Source organism: Coccinella septempunctata, chromosome 4, assembly GCF_907165205.1.
Source record: "Coccinella septempunctata chromosome 4, icCocSept1.1, whole genome shotgun sequence".
In the NCBI taxonomy this organism is placed as follows: Eukaryota; Metazoa; Arthropoda; class Insecta; order Coleoptera; family Coccinellidae; genus Coccinella; species Coccinella septempunctata.
In genome coordinates, this window is record NC_058192.1 from 3473028 (window position 1) to 3493474 (window position 20447).

Consider the following 20447-nt stretch of genomic DNA (forward strand, 5'->3'; position numbering starts at 1 on the left):
CATTATTGTTTCCATTAATATTTATCCTTCCCTGCTAAGCGCTTGGGGTGCTGTACACTGTACAATACTCCTTCTTTTTGTAAGTATGAACTTGCCTCTTATGCATAAAAGCAGTAAATCGAAGCCGTATGGTGCATTCCTTCCGATCGCTGGTGGAGCAGACTTCGGCTCCAGAAAATACAATATCATTGTTGGGGGTTCCTGCTGTATAGGGTGGTTTGGATGAGGTCAAACGAAGTAGTATTCCAAGTGATTTGAGAAAACTACGTGGACTACATCAAAAGGCACTGCTAGACGCGGTTCTCAATGGAGCGATACGATAAACGATGCGACAGGTGATTCGATAAGCAAACCGACCCTTATTCGACACCGATCTCTTATATCCGTGCAAACGTAATGGAAGCAACTAATTCAGATCGCGATACTACACCGATAAATATCGAAATCGCGTCGGTTTGGGGGACACAACTGCGACAGAAATGTGATAGAGAATCAAATCGGAAAAAGTAGCACAGAATTTCGTAACTGATTGACGATTAAGCGCTATTGGCGAATCCAAAAATCTAGACGCCCTCTGCCGACTGAATTACGAAAGTACTTTGTCAGTACTGCAAAGTAAAAACAAGTTTTGTTCCTCATGTATTTTCATATCTCACGTTGTCCAACAAAGTATTATAATTATTATTTGGAGAAGTTATATTGGGATTATTATCTGGGTTTCTGAATAGAAATATTGATTCCGAAAAAATATTGGAAAAGGTATTTATACCAGTGCTTTCAACTGGCAGGAGTTAGGTTAAACGATTTTCTCCTTGCGAGAGTTTTCTGCTAAATTCAATTGACGATTTAGAAATAAAATTTCATAAATTTCATACTTCCAAATGAATGCTTTTTCTCATCTGTAGAACTTGTTCCATGAGCCGAATCATATTTATGTCTCTTGAGATTTCAGTATGAGGAATACCTCTATATCATAGCATGGAATTGAAATACTTTAAATAGAAACTTCACAAACTCATTATATGCTACCTCAACATTATCAGGTAGGTTTAATTCAAGAAAGAATCTGTGAAATAATAGGATTTTTTGTCTAGGTACAGTGGATCACCAATATCATCGCTCGATTTTATTCCACCATTCATTCCTTTCAAATGAAGTAGGTATTTCCAAAGAATGTTGATCTTTCTTTACGAAACTAAATCAATTCACTTCCGATATTTCCGATAAATATCTTGATTTACTAGAAAAACTCTGTTAGGCCGTACAAATCTCGAAAAGAGTACTGACAGACGTCAAAGTTTGTTTTCATTTCGCAGCGCCCTCAACGGTAATTGGATAAATAACCGTGGCATGTAATATTTTCATTAAAAATCGTATGGGAAGGTAAATAGCATAAAAGGATTGATTTCTTGTATGGGGGGCTGTAGCCCTATAGCCCTCGCAGACCAGCCCCCACTGATTAAGCGTTATCGCTACCGCTTTAGTGTGCACTGGAGTGTTGCGAGGTTAAAAGTTGCATCGGGCGATAAAAGATTGCTCATGTTGCATCGTTTATCATATCGCCACAGTGAGAACCGCGCCCTATAGTGGTTTATGATAACTCCAGTGGCGCATCAGCTACCAAAGCACCAATGCAGCAGAACGTTATCGGAGGTCCTTGTGAAAGACCTTCACTAAATTTGTTTTCTCCAAGACAACCAGTTAGCCTCATCAAGCAGGCAAAATTCCTTCCGAACGACACAAAAAAGTCATTTCATAACGATGCTAAAAGGTGAACTGGAAACCAAGAGCATCCAAGTCAAGCAGGCAGTAGAAGACACAGATATGCCGATCTGTGTCGAAATAATATTATATAGGTACATTTGCCTCGTACCAGAATCGCATTTTTTCCATCTGTTACGTCAATACCGTCCAATCATAGCGTAGATCTACGTCTATCTACGAATTAGAGCAAAGTCTGCTCGCTCTTTTTCCTCCGAGATGTAATTGTGGAACTCTACTATAATATCAGTTTCAAAGGGTCTTACTTTTACTTTATATGTTAATCAGAAAAATTTCATTTCAACCCCCCCCCCGAAACTCAACCCTGGCTATGCCCATGGTGTCAGTTGCCGAGGAGTAGGTTTGTGTCGTCATTACAGAAAAGGACATCCATCATTTGGTGCTGATGAATGATTTGGGGTTTTCGAAGAAAGAAGCCTACTACCAGAAGAGCAAATTGTAGCCAATTAAATCCTCCACAATTTTGCAAATAAACGTTTTGGTCGAGAACCTCTTAGTTCAGAAGTTATGAGCAAAAAACTGAAAATTTGGAGATTTTTAGGCTTTTCCCGAGTCAGCACAGAGTCCTCAAATTGGAAAACTTGACAGAATGATTCAAGAGCATCACCAAAACCAAACAACCTGTAAAAGTTCCATTAACTTCGAAATTTTTTCTAGGTACAATGTTTAGATGGTCTGGACTAAAAACCAATTACTGAAAAAAACCGAGTTATATTTTAGCAATACTTCTAGACGAAATTGGATAGGATAGTCAGCCTTCTGACTACCAATATGTAACTTTGGGTTTAAATTGGTCTCACTACTCGAGATGCAATAGTTGAACCTTGTTTTGGACAATTTTCTCGTTAGAGAAGGACGTTTACTATTAATTTTACACTACGTTCAAAGTAACGTTACTTACATCGTTTTTTCGAAAATAATTTACGAAAATGAGTATTTTTCAACATCAAATTATACTCAATCGTAATTTTATCTAGTATACACTTTTTATGTACCGTATACATGTGAAAATCCTATTCATATAATCTTGTATTTCTCTACTAAACACTACTTCTGAGGTAGACGGATGGAATTTTCAAATGTTCTAGTTTATAGAATCGTATAAGTAGATGAGTTTCAAGACGTGTTCCTACTCTTACTCCGTTAAACTGAGGTAGATGGATGGAATTCAAGGATTCATCTGATTAACAGTCTGATATTCATCCCTGTCCGATTCCACTGACTAATCGGACGCTTTCAATTGTTCTGGTTCTGCCTCTTCATCACTGTAATCATCATCTTCTCCTCCTGAAGACTCTCCCTCTTCTCCTCTCTCCAATTTAATGTCATTTTCGTTCCTTCTGATGTCATCATTCCTCTTCATGAGGAAATCATTGGCAGTTTGCATCTGCTGCTGCATTTTCTCCAGGAAGTGATGCTGCGACGCTTTGTCCAAACCCATCGCGTTCAACTGAGCCAATTTGGCAGCATGAACGGCTGCTGCAGCTTGCTCAGACATCATGCCCATGCCCAGACTATTTTCGGTTATGAATTGAAGGTAGGTGTCTAAAATGGCGGAGCCTGTGGTGTTGGCGCCCGAAACTGGCGGTGGTAATGGTCCTGGATAAGGCTCCTTGGACATGTTTTGAGCAATTGAGTCTATACTTTTGGCAGCGACTGCTTGTCCAGCTGAGCTGTACCTGAAAACATTGGAAATGGATTTATTAGTCGATTTGATCATTGATTTAGTTCGTTCTTGGGTGAGAAATTCATCGTGACTAATTTACCTATTGAATTTGTAATTATTTTGATGATTTAAAGGTGGGGATATTCCAAGATCCATTCCACCATACCTGCTGGACGTTGTTAGGTCTTCTGGGTCATTGTCTCCGCCTATCGAACTGCCACCCTCTGAGACCCCTCCAGAAAAGGCGCTTTTGGCGTCAAGTTTCACGTCTGATCTCCGAGGACCTGTCGGTGATGCTCTGGCTCTGAGTTCTGCCGCACTGATTTTGACTCCAGCTTTAGCCAACAATCTAGAAAAATGGGAATCGTGAGCTTCATATCTTCATGGAATAGATGAATAAAAAGGAAGGATCTTCACTCACTTGCTTGCTAGTTCTGGGTCGAAAGGGGCAGGCATTGGAACAACTGGTAGATCTTTCGTGCTGATACCTCGATGTTGCCTTGACATGTGTGAGTGTAATGAATTCCTGGACTTAGCCACGGTACCGCATAAAACACATCTGTAACCCGGACATATCGTGTGCTTATCCTCCAAATGAGTTCTCAAAGTGTGTGCAGATCTGTAGATTTTACCACATTTTGGACAGGGACGAGGGTCTGTAGCCCTCACTCGCATCATGTCCAAGGAACGTCTAGATACTGAAAAAAAAAACGTTGGTTTTGAAATTTTTGCACATAGGACCGAAATTTCCGGAATTTATTCTTCAGATTCACTCTCATATTTGAGCTTAACCCACGAAGGTACCTATAACTACTGTTGAAGAATTCCTAACTCATGAAGGTTTAAATTTTCTTCATGCCTAAGCTTTGTGTTGAAATGAAATGATCCATATTTAAGGGAGTATATAAAAAGAATCGAAATTTATTGACTCATTTACTAAGACAAAAAAATACTCATAATGGACTAGAGTATTAGGAAAAATTACAGGAACCATGAAAATAAGGAACAAACTTCATATCTCTGTTTTTATTGTCGACAAAATATAAACAGCTATTCATAAAGCATAGCTAAACTGAAATGGCACATCACTAAATCAAATAAAGGAAAAATACAAAAGAAACATAGAAATTGGGAGATTACAAGAAAGTAAAAATATTTTCATATTCAATCAAAGATTCAACTGCTTTAGGAATGGTTGCATTCAATACCATTTCTTGTTTATTTTTGGGGATTATTGTTGGTTTTTACTAGTCGTGCTTCACAGGTTCGAAAATGGGGAAATGCGCTCAATCATTAATTGAAAAATTAGGTGAATCTCCCTCTTTCTCTTTCTTTGAGAAGTCAAAATTTTTCTCTTTGAATTTGTTTGCAACAATCAATAGAACTAAGTTACATTTCCTCCTAAATCATGCTTTATATGTACAAGTTTAAAAAAATATACATAAAACAACTACTCTTCGGTTTCTTCACTCGGAAAATGTCACAATGTCTTTATGTGCTTCATTATTTCCCACTGCTTCGCGTGCTTCGATCTCATGTGATTCCGCACAGAGTTTGGATGTGAAAATCTTTTACCGCACTCGGTCACTGGACAATAAGGACTGTCTCTAGGATAATGCTGATCGATATGCTGCCTTGCTTCGTTCGGATTAGACAATATCATGTCGCATAGTGGACACTCATACTTGACATTGGCGGTAGGCTCGACATATTCCTGCTGGGGGTAAGGAGGCGCTATGCCCGTCCTGCTGCTGGCATCTGTAATGCCAAACCACAGAATTAGAAGGTGTCAAACAGTCAACGATTAAAGGCAAAAGTTTCTCGGAAAGATAGTGTCTAATTGTCTTCTAATTCTGTGGTTGCCCATGAGATTTGCATTTTTGAGTGACAGATAATAGGATTCGTCGGTAAAGTAGAGGTTGACACGTTACGCCAAAAGAATGAAGCCAAAACCGTCAGCGTTTCTCGAAAAAAGAACATATGGATGGATGTCTTGGTATCATATAGGGGTATGTTTTCATTTACAATAATTTCTCTTGACACGTAATCTCAAGAACATTTTACGTGAACCTAAAATCTACGTTATTAGTTTGTTTTCTCCGTATTCCGTGCATCCTCAACTGATGATTCATGAGGTAATGTTTGGTTTTGACTTTTTTCCCGCAGATTTCACAACTGAGCTGCTCCGCTTCAGATATGGGCGCGCCATGAACGTTTCGTATGTGCTGTCTCAGGTTACAAGGGTTGGAATAGAAGCGAAGGCAGTGTGGACACTGAGGTTTGGTCGGATGTGACAGGTACCCTAGCGCCATTTCTGTCGCCGCCCCTGAAAAAACAGAGGCGGCATTAGGACAAATCAATCATTAGAGAGAAGGAAGACAGGGTGAGTCATATGAAAGGTTTAAGGGTGGGATATTTTTATCAGACACTTTCTTTCGGTGTATTATCACTCTACTTTTTCCAGGAATTCTTGTCATTTACCAATAAATCTCTTGAATTTTGATTTGCGTGAAGATACCAACATTTGTTAAAAAAAATCATCGTCAAGTAGGCTACGGAATTTTGAGGGTCTAAAAGTAATTCTTTGCTTCTGCTGTACCAATATCCAGATAAAATGTCAAGTTAGCGCTTTGAATCGTTGTTGTTTTCACCCATATACGTACGAGTGGAAATATTCTGTTGACAAATGTTTCAGCGGCTTCAGGATCAAGTTTACCTGAGTTGCTGTAGATTATAAATCAGTTTTTACTGTTTCGCGACGCGCAATGAAAAAACCGAGCCGTTTATGGACCGCCCAAAGTTCGTTTTCCGAAATCTCATGAATCCTCTTCGTATGATTTTTTCCCCATCTCGCGGAATGGGTTTTTGAGTATATATCATCTCGTCCAATTACCAAATGGGCCATTATCTCAGCAGGAAAGTCCGGTTCCTCAGAACATCCGCAACTTTTTATTGCCCATAAATTTTTCTAATAACCGCGTATTTGTTTTCTTCAGATGTTTTATTATCGGACGGGCAATCGCTGAGGTCTGCTTACGTAACGATTTCTCGATATCTAATGCCAAAACTGTACAAGAGGCAGTAGATTTATGGCTGCAGAGCAATCCGAAACAACGAATATGTATAGATATTTCAGCCTATAGTGAGATAAGAACCATTTGCAAAATGTTTGTGGTGGATGTAAATTTGAGAACAAGATACTGAATAATTCACGAATTTACGAAACCTGTATGATTACCCAACAAACACAACATACAGCAACTGTACAGATACTACATTACAAGTGCCACATGTGCAGTAGGTAATTGTTGTACTGATACTACAGTTTCTGTATTGATAATTCTGCATTTTAAAAATGCAGTATTTGATATACGGTTACTGTACAGTTTCTGTATTGGCCATACTGTATTAGATTATATTTGGATAGAGAGTGAAGATTTTTTGAGTAGGTGAACTGTGTGTGGAAAACTATTGAACTGTGTAAAATATTGCAGACTTTACTCTGTTTTTCGTTGTATGCGAAGAGCATTTTCACGTGATGATGTGTTAGTTAAAACATAGTTGAGAAGAATGTACGAGAGATGGTATGAGAAGTTCACAGAGAGAGATAACTGAATAAAAACTCATATTCATATATTATAAGCTTCTGATAATCTTCATTCCATCTTTATTTTGTCACTACAGTTTTGTTTTTTTTTATGATAGATATTTAGTTTATTATCTCATATAAATTATTGTATATGCATACTTTATTCGATGAATAAAAGTTTTGTTTGATTGAATCAATTTTTATTGGAATATACAAACCAAGTAAGGATCCGTTTCGATACCGTTACAGCACTACCACTGCAGCATTTGAAATGCAGCATTGCTCTACAGTGACTATCGCTGCATTTCAAGTGAAGCAACAGTTTTTGTAATAAGGTGGCTGGATTTCAGTGTTTGCTGGGTAAGTATACAATTTCTAGACAGGGGATTTTGATACACTTATTCAGCAGAAAAAACAGCAGAAGTGGATAAATATCTTTACTCCGAAAAGAGCTCTTCAACATTGCGAGATCTAAGAAGTATCTGGATCTTAGCAAGGATTTGCTACACATCCTTACTGGATTCCTCATTGTTGTCTAAGGAAGAAGCTAATGAGAATGGGTCTAGCAGAAGCTATTGCAGATTCTGTGGGGACGAGCATGAAACTCTAGATGACCTGGTGACAGAATGCCTTACCAGTGCTAGCCAACTCAAAAAATACTTTAGACGAGAAGCTTGCAGTGGAGCAAAGGTACTGGAGGTCAATAGAATTCTGGAGCTATACGAAAGCTCTTTGGCGAGTGTAATGCAACCCCCTCAAATTTACACCCCTTGATGACCTTGGTCATAGAAAAAACCATCGAAACAAATGTTTTCTTCCAAATGAGCGACGAACAGAGTCAGCCTACTACGAAGACGTTCATTTGGAGAGACGCGAATCAATCAAATTCCTTCCGACTTCAATTCCGGCGTTTTATCAATAAGTCGGGTCCTGCTCCTTGGAAACATTCCGGATACATTGGGGATGGGGCCCGTTTATCAGGCTGATTCTTCGCCCTACGAAAACAAGAAAAACGAAAAGTTTACCGAATGCCGTTTCTCGCATTATCTGAATAAAGCGAGTACGGACCGTCGTGGCGGCGTAGTGGGGGGGGGTTGGGAGGGGGTGGAAAAAAGACGGTACGGAAGGGGGAGGGGTAGCGGCGGAAAGCGGAAAATGGGAAATGGGGGCGGCATAGTTTGGGCATTGGCATTACTAGGCCGTATCAGCCGTAATACAGGACTCGTTATCGACTGTTCGTGCCTGGACGCTATAACGCACTTTATTGCCTTATGCCCTCTGATAAAAACCCACCCGGCTTCGGTGTATTTTGAGAAATTACGGCCGGACTAGCCGTATTTCAGTTTAATGTCGTCAGATTACGTACCGTTCGAACGTTAATTTTATTGGTCGGCCAGAAAAGCAAACGGACTTATTGCCGTTTTTATTTTGGGTGCGCCGCCATATTGAACACTCGGAGAAGGGATGAAATGTTGTATTTGGATGTACAGGGTATTTGTCGAAGATGCGGCTTGAACTCGAAGGGTGATTACTTGTACGAAAACATGGGCGTAGCAAACGAAGGAAACGTTTTTTTAATGGGAGATATCGAAAAAAAAATGTTACATTCTTCAGACACAATTTTATGAGGAATGCAATGACGTAGTCGAAGATTTTTTTCAGTCTGCCACTTCAGTGATATAGTAGTGGACTCTTTAGTTATTTTTTAATATTAATTCTGTTTTTTTACATATTCCAGTCCCATATCTTTTCTGATTCAGAATATATGTCGTGTCTCTAATGAAATCCAATGAAAACACTCAAAAACTAGTTCGGTCAAGTTATTTGCAGTCTTTTGGATTGAAAATTTGATATTGCATATAGAACTGTTTGCTTCTATGTTGTGTCAGGTTATGAGAGACTTTGAAGATCACTTTCATTCTAGATGAAAAATTTTCCAATATGAATTGCATCGCATTTAGGTTTTGTGAAGCTAAATTAAAATTAATATGATCCGAAACCTTGTCAATTAGAAGATAATACAAGGTGAGTCTTTGACTCGTACAAATATTTTTTGTGGATTCTTGAGGTCAAAAGAAACACTTTTTTCTCTTGTCATTTCTTCCGAATCGGCTCGGTTTAAAAGATACAGGCTGTTGAAAAACCATGAAAAAATGTTATTTTTAGTTTTATCTCACCAACGGTTTTATCGAATGAAATGAATTTCGGAATATAATTTTACATTTATTTGATGAATCTTTTTCGAACACAAGATATCACCTACGGCTTCCAGTTTTCCCATTATAACCATTACGTACCATAAAAATACCAAAAATTCAAAGAACCCAACTCTTTCAACTAATTTGGACGCTATTTAATGAATATTTGAACGTTTTATAAAATAAAAGTATTCTTCATATTTTCTCGTAAAATGCGCCGTTTTAGAGTAATTTGATGTTCAAAAATTGAAAAGTATCTGTGAAATTCGTATAATTGGGTACTTTGGCTGAATAAAACTCTGTTTAAAAGATCCACAGATGTGTAGTGTCACATATTTAGCTGGTTATTCCGAAGGTAATTTTGTTATTCCAGGGGTGGCACAGCTCATTACAAAAACTTAAAATATTTATAGCTTTTCATCAAGGCAGAAACGGAAAAAATGGTATATGAAAAAAGTGTTTTTTTGACCTCAAGAATCTACCTGCCAACTCAACCTAACTAGTTTTCGAGTTTCTTGTTGGAAATACATTTAGATACACGAAGTATATTATATTTCCTGAACCAAAAGAAAATATGGGACTGGAATATGTAAAAAAAAAAACATGGGGTTCATATTTAAAAGTCGAAATCATATCACTGAAGTGGACTGAAAAAAATCTTTGACTACGCCAATGCATTCTACATGAAAAAGTATCTGTAGAATGCTACATTTGTTCGAAATATATAGGGGTACCAACTCAAGAGCCGAAAAATTTAGATATAGGATACAGGGTGCTTCAAAACGACAAGGGACAGTTACCACTCCTTGAAATGACCATATCTTCACGCAAGATGCAAATGAATACCTTATTCTCTGAAAGCTTGTAATGTTTTCCAAAGAAAACTTCCTAGTTCTAATGCTCTAAACCCAAGTATTCTATAAAAACTGAAAGAGGAGAAAACACTGACTGGTTTTCAAACATTTTTGTTATATTTTGGTAATAATAGCGTTATTTTTGTTCAGAACAAAGAAAGAACCTTTATTTCATTGTTATCAACGAAAGCACCACGAAAGGGGTTGTTATAATATTTTTTCTGGTAAATAACGAACAAATCCAGAAATGTGTCGAATAAATTCGATGAAATCGGGAATTTTTCGTTTCTAATCCTCCCCTGCCCCGGTTCGCTACGAACGCCTACAGATGGCACCGTCCGAAACGAAATTAAGACGTACGACGTCGTCGACGCGTCAACACCGTCGAAAATCCGCACACCGCCCCCGCAAAGACGATCGACTGGAAAAATAGCCTTCCTCCTGTTCCGGGAAAACGAAAATCAATCGCAATTCATCCTGCCGGCGGATCCGGAAATTCGGGACTCGAAAATTCGAAATTGGATTATCGCCTTTCTAAATATCCGACTCTGATCGATCATTCGAGGGTAGATGGCCTTAGTACGGCCGTTGAATGGAGGGATTTGAATGTAGGTAGTCGGAAATTGTGGTGATCTACGACAATTTCCCATCTTATTGAAGGGATGCAAGTATGCGAGGCGTCGAATGCACCCCTGAAGGGTTTCCTTGAAATATGGATTCGCCCTTATAGCCAGGTGGATCAATTTAACCATCTGGAGTGGGACAATTCAGTCAAACATTTCTAAATACGTCGGAATATTAAAACTTTCACATTCTGGGTAGACTAAAAGAGAGATAGTTGAACCTATTCGTTCAATAAAGAATGAACATCTTAAAACATCTAAGGAAATTATCATTTACTTATTGGGTTTGATAACCCTAGCTCCGTCGTTTTCAAAATATGATTTTTTTACATTTCAATTCCCAATGTCCCAAGTGAATTTTATAAGAACGCTTGGACACATCGATTTTTGATTCCAGGGAAAATATTCTAAGGTCATATACAATTCCGTATCGCTTCAACCCTTAGTGTTACCACCCTACCACTTATATTTTGAATAGGGAAGTTGGGGTAGGTGATACTTCATTTGAAATGCCTTTCTATTCTGAGTTTAGCTTATTTAATTATTTTTGAATCAGTTCTTTCGTTATGTGCAGATTTAAATGTTAAAAAACGTTGGTTTTCCCTAAAAGCATACTGTGTGAATCGATCGAATTTTCAACTCATTTTTTTGGCAATTTCGATGATAAATCTGCTGTACTGTTCATCACTGATTTTTTTCCAAAAAAAAACAAGTTATTTCAATTTTTGAAACCAATTATTGAACCAATTATTGAACCATTTTAATCTTAATTTTTAATAAAGAAACGAACAGTGATATTTTGATGTCTGTGCTAAGTGAGAATTTGATTAAATCGATTGAAATTCAATTTTGCTGAAACTTTTTAGGTTTTTAATCTGAATCTCTGGAACAAAATCAATTAAAAAATTGAAATAACCGATTTGCTCCTACGTAAATTCTTGCATTAACTGGTCAGGAGCAAATCAAGTAGAAAAAATTGTTGCCTGACAATGAACTGAAAAAAGAACTTTGAAATTATGTATAGTAACGTTTCGGAGTCTATATCGAACTCCTTCATCAGAAGAAAATCAATTTTCGCTAATCTTCTGAATTGTAGCTTTTATTTGGCATAATTTCAAAGTTCTTTTTTTCAGTTCATTGTCAGGCAACAATTTTTTCTACTTGATTCGCTCCTGACAAATAAGTGCAAGAATTTACGCAGGGCAAATCGGATATTTCAATTATTTAAATGATTTTGTTCCAGAGATTGAGACTGAACACCCTAAAAAAGTTTCGGAAAATTTGATTGATTTACAAAGCATGTTTTACGAAATTCTTTTTTCGTCATATTAACGATTATTTTGAAACTTTAAAAGTGTTCTAGTCATATTTTTCCAACAGTACTCTTCTCTCAAGGTGGTCAGCGCCTGCCCACAACTCAAAATATGACGTGGAAGCATCCCATAATTCCCATATTGTCATAACCAATTCGAAGAAAATCCACGCGTCCAAAATGGCCGTCCCAGTTCTCCGGAATCGGAAACAATACCTCAAGGCCCCAAAAAAATCGATGGGCATTAACGCTGACCGAGGACGCCGGTATCAACACGCTCCCGATGAGCCTCCCTGCCGCCCGCGAAGGTGATCTCGCAGCTCTAGTGGATAGTGAATATCGCCAACTTCACGCCATCGAATGCCATTCGCACGCACACTCCCATCCACTATCAATATTAGAGTTCTTATCGACGCCCTGGGGAAATATTACCCCTCGCCCACCCTTCCGTTCCGCACGGAGCACCCACCCACTGACCCAAACAATCGAACTGGAGACGAAGGGATGCGTGTGTGTGACGAAGCCCCCCTACCCCTTGGCCAAGACGCTCGTCGTTTCACGATTTGGTAGTCACACTATTGGAAATTATTAGTAGTAAAAGGAACCCCTAAAGCGCCAAGGATTTGGATGATATTTTGAAGGGTGTACCTCAGGGGTCTGTTTTGGGGCCCTTAATTTCAGACAGGACGCGATATCAGCTTCGGATGATGCAACGAATTGATTTCTGTGGTGATGTGGTGCATTAGAAGGTTATTTGCCAAGGAATAAAAGCCTATTCTTGTAGAATTCTTGTACAGGATTGGCAAAATTCGTTGTCTACTGGGGGGATTTGGAAAACTATAGCAGCTAGAAGAAAACGGATGATACATTCTCGAGCTTTTTTGAACGATGCGCGCACGATGGGGTCTGGCATTATCGTCCATAAAAATGAAATTTTCACCAATGTATGGGGCAAATGGCACTACATGCTCTTCAAGAATGTTCCTTATATACTTATCAGCATTCATAGCTCCATTATCAACGACCACTAGGTCTGTGCGAGCAGTCAAAGATATTCCACCTCATACCATAATCGATCCTCCCCCGAAACCAGTAGTATTCAGGAAATTGCACTGAGCATATCTTTCATGTGGACGTCTGTATACAAGGGAACGTCGATCACAATGGTAGAGGCAGAATCTAGACTCATCTGTGAAGAGAACTCTTTCCCAATCGGCCTCTTCCCAATGGATATGCTCCCTCGCAAAATCCAAACGCGCCCTTCGATGGGCTGGGGTAAGAGCTGGGCCTCTTGCCGCGACACGAGGCCTTAAATCATATTCTCTGAGGCGATTTCCTATTGTCTGAGTGCTAATTTGCAATTCATGAGTTTGCTCAGGCTGAATTTGAAGGAGACGAGCGGTTGCAAACCGTTGTCTCAACGAAGAAACTCTCAAGTAACGTTCTTGAATGGCAGTTGTTACCCGTGGTCTACCCTGCCCTGGTCTTCGGACATTCATACCTGTCTCCCTGAATCGCTGCAACATTCTGGACACACTTGTATGGGAAACTCCAAACCTTTCTGCAATTCTTGTGTATGTCCACCCTTCTTCTCGCAAAACTACCGCTTGGGCACATTCCTCTTGGGTCAAATTGCGTGTTTCGCGTTGCATAGCGATCGAGTGTAGAAAATCAAACGAAAGAAAAACTATTGATCACTAGAATTGATCGAGAACAACTGGTTTTAGAATGGAGCCAATACATTCAAAATCTGATAATATCATCTTTTTTATTCCTGCTGGGAAAAAACATCTGTATTGAAGAAAACCGTTGAAAGTGGATAACATATGCATGCATTATTCTGATAAAAATAATTATCATTGAGAACACCTTCAGTTGTAGAACAAATTTGAGATTTCCATAAGGTGCGTTAATTTTTTTGCGCAGTGTATGTCATCCGTTTTCTTCTAGCTGCTGTAGTTCTCGAGATCCCCTCAGTAGACAACGAATTTTGCCCACCCTGTACAGATAAAGTAGAGATCGTCAAAATTTCCTTGATCTTTCATCTATCTCAACAATGAAATTAGATTAATCATCATTGGTCAGTATTTGGTAGGGCAAAAAGGGATCCTTGACTGAGAACCTAGTGCGCCCCTGGCGCTTGGTAAATCCTTGTACTAGCCAGGACAAAGAGAGGATGGTGGATGGTATTGCGATTCGGACTTGCTCGCCAAGTGTGGAATAAATCAATATACCGTGCCCGACTTCCGGCAACTAGATACAAGTGGAAGAAGGATAGCTGGCGAAAAGAGTCCAGGGACTCCATGAAATCACAAGGGTCGTATATAACTTCATATTCTCTAAGCTTTTCATTGAACGCGTAACAATGGAAACTGGATCGCGTACGATGATTTTGATTCATTTCGCTTGCTGAGGTGGTCACAAACTGTATCTTTCTCAAAATTATTCTCGATGAAATTCGCTGAAACCAAAATTCCTTTCCTATTGAAGAGATAAATCACAGCGCTCACTTATGGGTCACCCTTTATAAAGGGTGATTCTTTGACTCGTACAAATGTAACAGTGGATTCTTGAGGTCAATAGGAACCCTTCTCTCCTTTACCATTTTTACAGAATCGGCTCTGTTTAAAAGATACAGGCTGTCGAAAAACCATTAAAAATGTCATTTTTAGTTTTATCTCACGAACGGTTTTATCGAATGAGATGAATTTCGGAATATGGCTTTTCATTCATTTGATGAATCTTTTTCGAACACAAGATATAACCCACGTCTTCCAGTTTTCTCATTATGACCATTACGTACCATAAAAATACCAAAAATTCAAAGAACCCAACTCTTGAAACCAAATTGGTCTTTATTTAATGAATATTTGAACGTTTTATAAAATAAAAGTATTCCTCATATTTTCTCGTATAATAAGCCGTTTTCCAATAATTTGATGTTCAAAAATTAAAAGGTATCTGTGAAATTTGAAAAATTTGGTACTTTGGCTGAATACAACTCTGTTTGAAAAATCCACAGATGTGTAGTGTCACAGATTTAGCTAGTTATTCTGAAGGTGTTTCTGTTTTTCCAGAGATGGCACAGCTCATTATGAAAACTTAAATTGGCTATATCTTTTTATCAGGGCCGAATCGGAAAAAATGGTATAGGAAAAAAGTGTTTCTTTTGACCTCAAGAATCTACTGTTAAATATTCGTACGAGTCAAAGGCTCACCCTGTATATTCTGAAAGTTTGTCTCTTAAAAAAGCATTGGAATCTTGTTCTTCACTTTTCCACCCATTCCAGGCCCATGACAGGGTGGAGTAAGGGTAGGAAAAGTCATGAAAGAGATGCCTTCGAAACAATTAGGTGCAAAATTTGCAGCGTCCTCCAAAATCGGTTAGACAGTCACGATTTCAATCGATAATGACGGGAGAATTCATCAGAATAGAGCGCGACAGTTGCTGAAATCCCTGCCTCTCTTAAAATAGCCGGGAACGGGGGGAGAATGCAAGAGTGGATGGGAGGAAAACAGCTTATATCGCGTATTTTTCTCCTACCCCACATCGATTCCGTCCGAAATGCCATTTGGGCGTGAAATCGCTCAATTAAAAGGCGTCAAGTCGGCTGGATGTATCAGCGTGAACTTTGTGAGCTGGATCGTGTTGTCCAACATTCGCTAGTGAGCCGGAAAATTCGACAGTACTGCCAAATTCGGTTTTCATGTGGAAAATTTCTCACAATAATTTTTGTCAGGATCCATTTTGTCATAAATAAATACCACTATATCGATGGAAAATTATATCTTAATATACAGGGTGGTCCAGATCGTAACCAAGAAATTTTAACCACGTATTCTACATCAAAAATAAGCCCTAGTTTGTCATATAAACATATGTCGAGAAATGTTTCCTCTCCGAGATACGGAGTGTTTAAATTATAGAAAAAAAAATGTTTTTTATTTATAACTCTCACACTGCTTGTAATATTTTTATGAAATTTGAGAATTAGGTTTTGAGCGTCAAGGAGCACTTTTTGCATAATATAATTTCTTTTTTATTCTACCAGTGGCGTCCGTACCTCAGCGAGACTGAATATTTTCACATAAAAAAATGATACGCCACTGGTTTTTCCGACAATAAAAATTACTATTTAAATCCTCATTTAATTTGGAGCAAATTCGGTCTCCTGAGTTTTTGCTGTACGAGGCACCGTTTCCGGTTAAAAAAATAAAACACATTCTCATTCATGAAGAAATCACCAAAATTTGATATAGTAGGTACATAATAATAATAAGACTATTTTTGCTATATCAAATTTTGGCGATTTCTTCATGCATGAGAATATGTTTTATTTTTTTAACCGGAAACGGTGCCTCGGACAGCAAAAAGTCAAGAGACCGAATTTGCTCCAAATTGAATAAGGATTCAAATAGTAATTTTTATTGTGGGAAAACCCAGTGGCGTATCATTTTTTATCTGAAAATATTCAGTCTCGCTGTAGTACGGACGCCACTGGTAGAATAAAAAAGAAATGATATAAAGCAAAAAGTGCTCCTTGACGCTCAATACCTATTTCTCAAATTTCATAAAAATATTTCAAGCAGTGTGAGAGTTATTAATAAAAAACATTTTTTTTTCTATAATTTCAACACCCCGTATCTCGGAGAGGAAACATTTCTCGACATATGACAAACTAGGGCTTATTTTTGATGTAGAATACGTGGTTAAAATTTCTTGGTTACGATCTGGACCACCCTGTATAAGAAGAAAAAGATCATCATTTGGAAGACAAATTGCGAAAATATACAGTTAACATAATGTGAGTATTAACCCATTTTCAAGTCAAGCTTCTTAGCTGAAGGAAGCTCGATATCCCAGCTACATACATAAATCTTCGGCAAATTTAATATTTTATGATCTTATGAACGAAACGTCACTCGTAGGGGGCAGTGACAAGATACTACGTCACAACGGGACTGACAGTTCGAAAAAGGAGCCGTCTACCGGACTTTTTGCCGGCGTTATTAGAAAATAGAGAAGTGACACGGACATGTTACGGGAGGAGGGAGGATTCCAGAGGGGAAAAGCCAGAGGGAAATAGACGTAAGGGTCTCAATGCGAGAATGGGGAATTTCTAACGTTCAGAGATGAATTCCCCGAGTACTTTCACGAGCGAAAATTGAATGGGATGGAGAAATATGAACGAATTTGGTGTTTATTTCGCTAGGAGGAAATGCAAATCGTTATTTCGATGTTTTACCCCGAAGACTTTCACCCTCAATGTCGTCAAGCGTAAAATGCTAGTTTATGGACCACAATATGGTGATAACTATAATATTTTATACAATATTTACTCACCAAAACTATCTGGCGTTCCATGCATTCCTGAGGGTCCTGGTAAGAGGCCTCCTAATCCTACAAAAAAAAAATTAATTCGTAAAACCAAAATCCAGAAAATTCGTCAGGATAATACTTCGAATATTGCGAGAAATTTACCTTGTAATCCTAGAAGGGCACCAGGAAATGACGACTGCCTACTTTGATCCATTAAACCCCCATTACTATTATAGGGGTGGTGGTCGTCTAACATGGGGTAATCGGAAATTTCAGTCTTTGGGGTGATTGGATCCTGGTGATCGCTCATTGCAGTATCACTGCTATTACTTTCCTCTCCGGTCGAGTGGGCTTGCATCGACGATTCTGAATTCATTTTCTGCTAAGGGAAATCGAAAAAAAAAAATTGTCCAATGTTCCGGTATCATTTTACAAGCTTCAGATGTTGATGTTCTTACCTCCTTCGGTGTGGGGCCTTCCAAGGCTTGTCCTAACAGTGATTCCTGCATGTCACCGTTTCCTCTGGAAGGACTTCTGTGCCTGTCTGGGGTGGCTTCTCCCCTGTCTGAACTCCTCGCTCTCTTGGCAGGAGGCGGGGATGATCCTCTGTCTTCGTATTCCCGTTTTTCCGTTGACCATGGCAATGAGGACGATGTGTTCTGCGGAAAAAAAAACACCCAATTACGAGGGGTTGAAAGAAGGGAGTATTTTAGGTGGTTTTCTAACCATTGGACCATAACGTGTTGGGTAAAGCTTCAGCATCGATGTACCAGGAAAGTACTTGTGAAAACCATTCACTTTTATTTTAGCACTCGGTTGGCCATGGAAATTTGACACATTTCATTCTGTATAGTACGAAATGTGAGGTTATGACGCTTGTCAAAACATTTTTGGGTTTTGAATCAACGCTATGTTGCCCGTTCTTAGCAAAATATGTGACGAACATAATTGAAGTTTCTACAAACTGTTTGCAGGCATACCAAATCCAGTTATTTGCATGGAAAATACAAGAGATCAGTATAATATCATAATATGCACTAGCTTGAGGAGAGTTAATGTTCGTTATCTTCTTTGGCTAAAATTTGAATACGTCACATCAGTTGTAGATTTCAAAAATATTAACCCGAAGATGAAATGCATAAGATGCAGTAGTTGGGAATGGGTATCTCCCGAAGGAATTAACAGATAATTACAAGAATGTTAAATTCTTCAACAAAAATCATCTTGCATCAATATAAGTGAAAGGAATTAAAGGAAGTTTAAAGTCAAGATGAACTTCATCTTCGAACAAAAATTTCACATGAATAAACAATTAACAGGACAACTGGCGCGTATTTGTGGCTGTTCGACTACATTGACATCGAATACATTGACATAATAATAATAATTAGGTATTTATTGGTACCTTCAGACATTTACAATGTATAGGACGAGTAAAATGAAAAATAGAAAAAGCAATTTTCGGGAACTTATTCTACGACGACATTCATCGAAAATCCTGTAGTAAACTTTTCGTATTAATTCACTCAAACATAAAATTCTCAAATGCCACCTCTTTTTTGGGTCTCCTAATAGAAAGAAATTCTTTGTCGTCCTCTCCTTTCACAATCTTTCTGATTGTGGAAATATTCAGCTGAAATATAAGTCGTTTAGATTCAGATGAAACATTATATAAATTCTCTTACATTGAATATGTTCGCTACCGTCTGACGTATTGTGGATTTTAGAATATCAGGGTGTAACTATTTGAATGAGAATTCTAAATAGCTCTTCCTGAAACCCTGCCTCTTTTTTCAATCACTTTCGGCATTTTCGTAATAAAAATTGATATTAGTTGTGGCAACGGCGTTATGACATTATCGAAATTTCATGAGTGCCAACCTTACTCCTTTCTAGTTAGAAAAACTTGAGAAAATTAGTTCATGGCAAATTTGAGATTCACTCTTGGTTGGCAAGATAATGTTGAATTTCTTGTGCTTCTTCCAGTGTTACTTATCAATATGATGACCACTATTTTGTGAAACAGAGGTAACACCTAAATTGAATTTTTAACATCCTCGTAACCTACGTTAGAGATCTATTATGTTAGATTGAATTCAGACGTGTTTTATTTCATCTGGTACCTATAATATTAAAACTATCGAGAAGATTAATGTATGTATCAGAAATTTACAGTTCTACAATACGGGGGATTTACACTGACAGCTTCATTAGTCACAAATGAAAACAAGATTCTTGCTGTAGGCGCGGTATATGAACGAAATATGTTATCTGGAGATTGGTTTAGAATTTTAGATGGGTGATTATTTCCATACATTATATTATGACTGTTTTTGATTGCTGGATGATTCTTGATATTCTCATATATCTAGCAAACGAATTTGGCAAGAATAATAGGTATGGTCTGTTTGTCAATTGCTTCTGATGTTAGAGAAATAAACGAACCAACCTAAAATTGTATATTTGAACAAATCCTCCAAATTCACCTTGACGATTTATCATCAGAACGAGCAAGGCAATAAACAATCCAAAAAAAAATTGAAAGCTCGAGGTTTCTCCGGAATCGAGATCAAATATTCATTATAATCTTGTTCTCACGAAAGGTAAGAGCGATCTTCCCAGTGTATTTATCAATCAGAAGCCGGTTCTGCCTAGCAGTGTCATGTACCAGAATAGTTACGATTACAAATTTCACCAAGAATCTTTTCATGTTATTTCGATGCAAATGAAGCATAACAAAATTGTCGGATTCGTCCTCCATCTGAATAAATGGAGGATAAAACAACACCTTACCTCCGAAAATATATTGTCACGACCGCTTTTAATTGATTTCGAATTTTAATTATGAATAAAATTCCGTTTTAAAAATGCCACGACCGCCTATTCCGGTGTAGACGTATAGAAACTTCAAATAAAATTTCTAATTTTATAATGAGCATGTTGGTTGTATGACACGGAAGTTTCTAGAGATTTTATTTGGATATCGAAAATTGTATAATTAGAGGTAGCACTCAATCGGGCGATATCGAGACTTTAATTTATCGATTCTCGAGCAAGAATTAAGGAACGGAAGCAGAAACCTATTTAGTTTCGGGTGAAGAGA

At 38.1% G+C, this 20447-nt stretch overlaps 1 protein-coding gene across 10 annotated transcripts in view; it reads right to left on the bottom strand.

The window, feature by feature from the left end:
* Window positions 1-2349: 2349 nt before the first annotated feature.
* LOC123312073 (protein abrupt-like) overlaps window positions 2350-20447 on the bottom strand; it is a 37969-nt gene continuing 19871 nt past the window's right edge. For 6 of the 10 annotated variants that reach the window (XM_044896273.1, XM_044896275.1, XM_044896272.1 and 3 more), the window contains exons 4-9: window positions 17803-18003; window positions 17507-17726; window positions 17369-17425; window positions 3870-4146; window positions 3549-3797; window positions 2350-3461 (exon numbers count right to left, since the gene is read on the bottom strand). In XM_044896273.1, coding sequence (XP_044752208.1) covers window positions 3005-3461; window positions 3549-3797; window positions 3870-4146; window positions 17369-17425; window positions 17507-17726; window positions 17803-18003 — 1461 coding nt within the window. In that variant the 3' untranslated portion in view covers window positions 2350-3004. The other 4 variants (XM_044896280.1, XM_044896278.1, XM_044896281.1 and 1 more) reach the window with 4 other exon arrangements.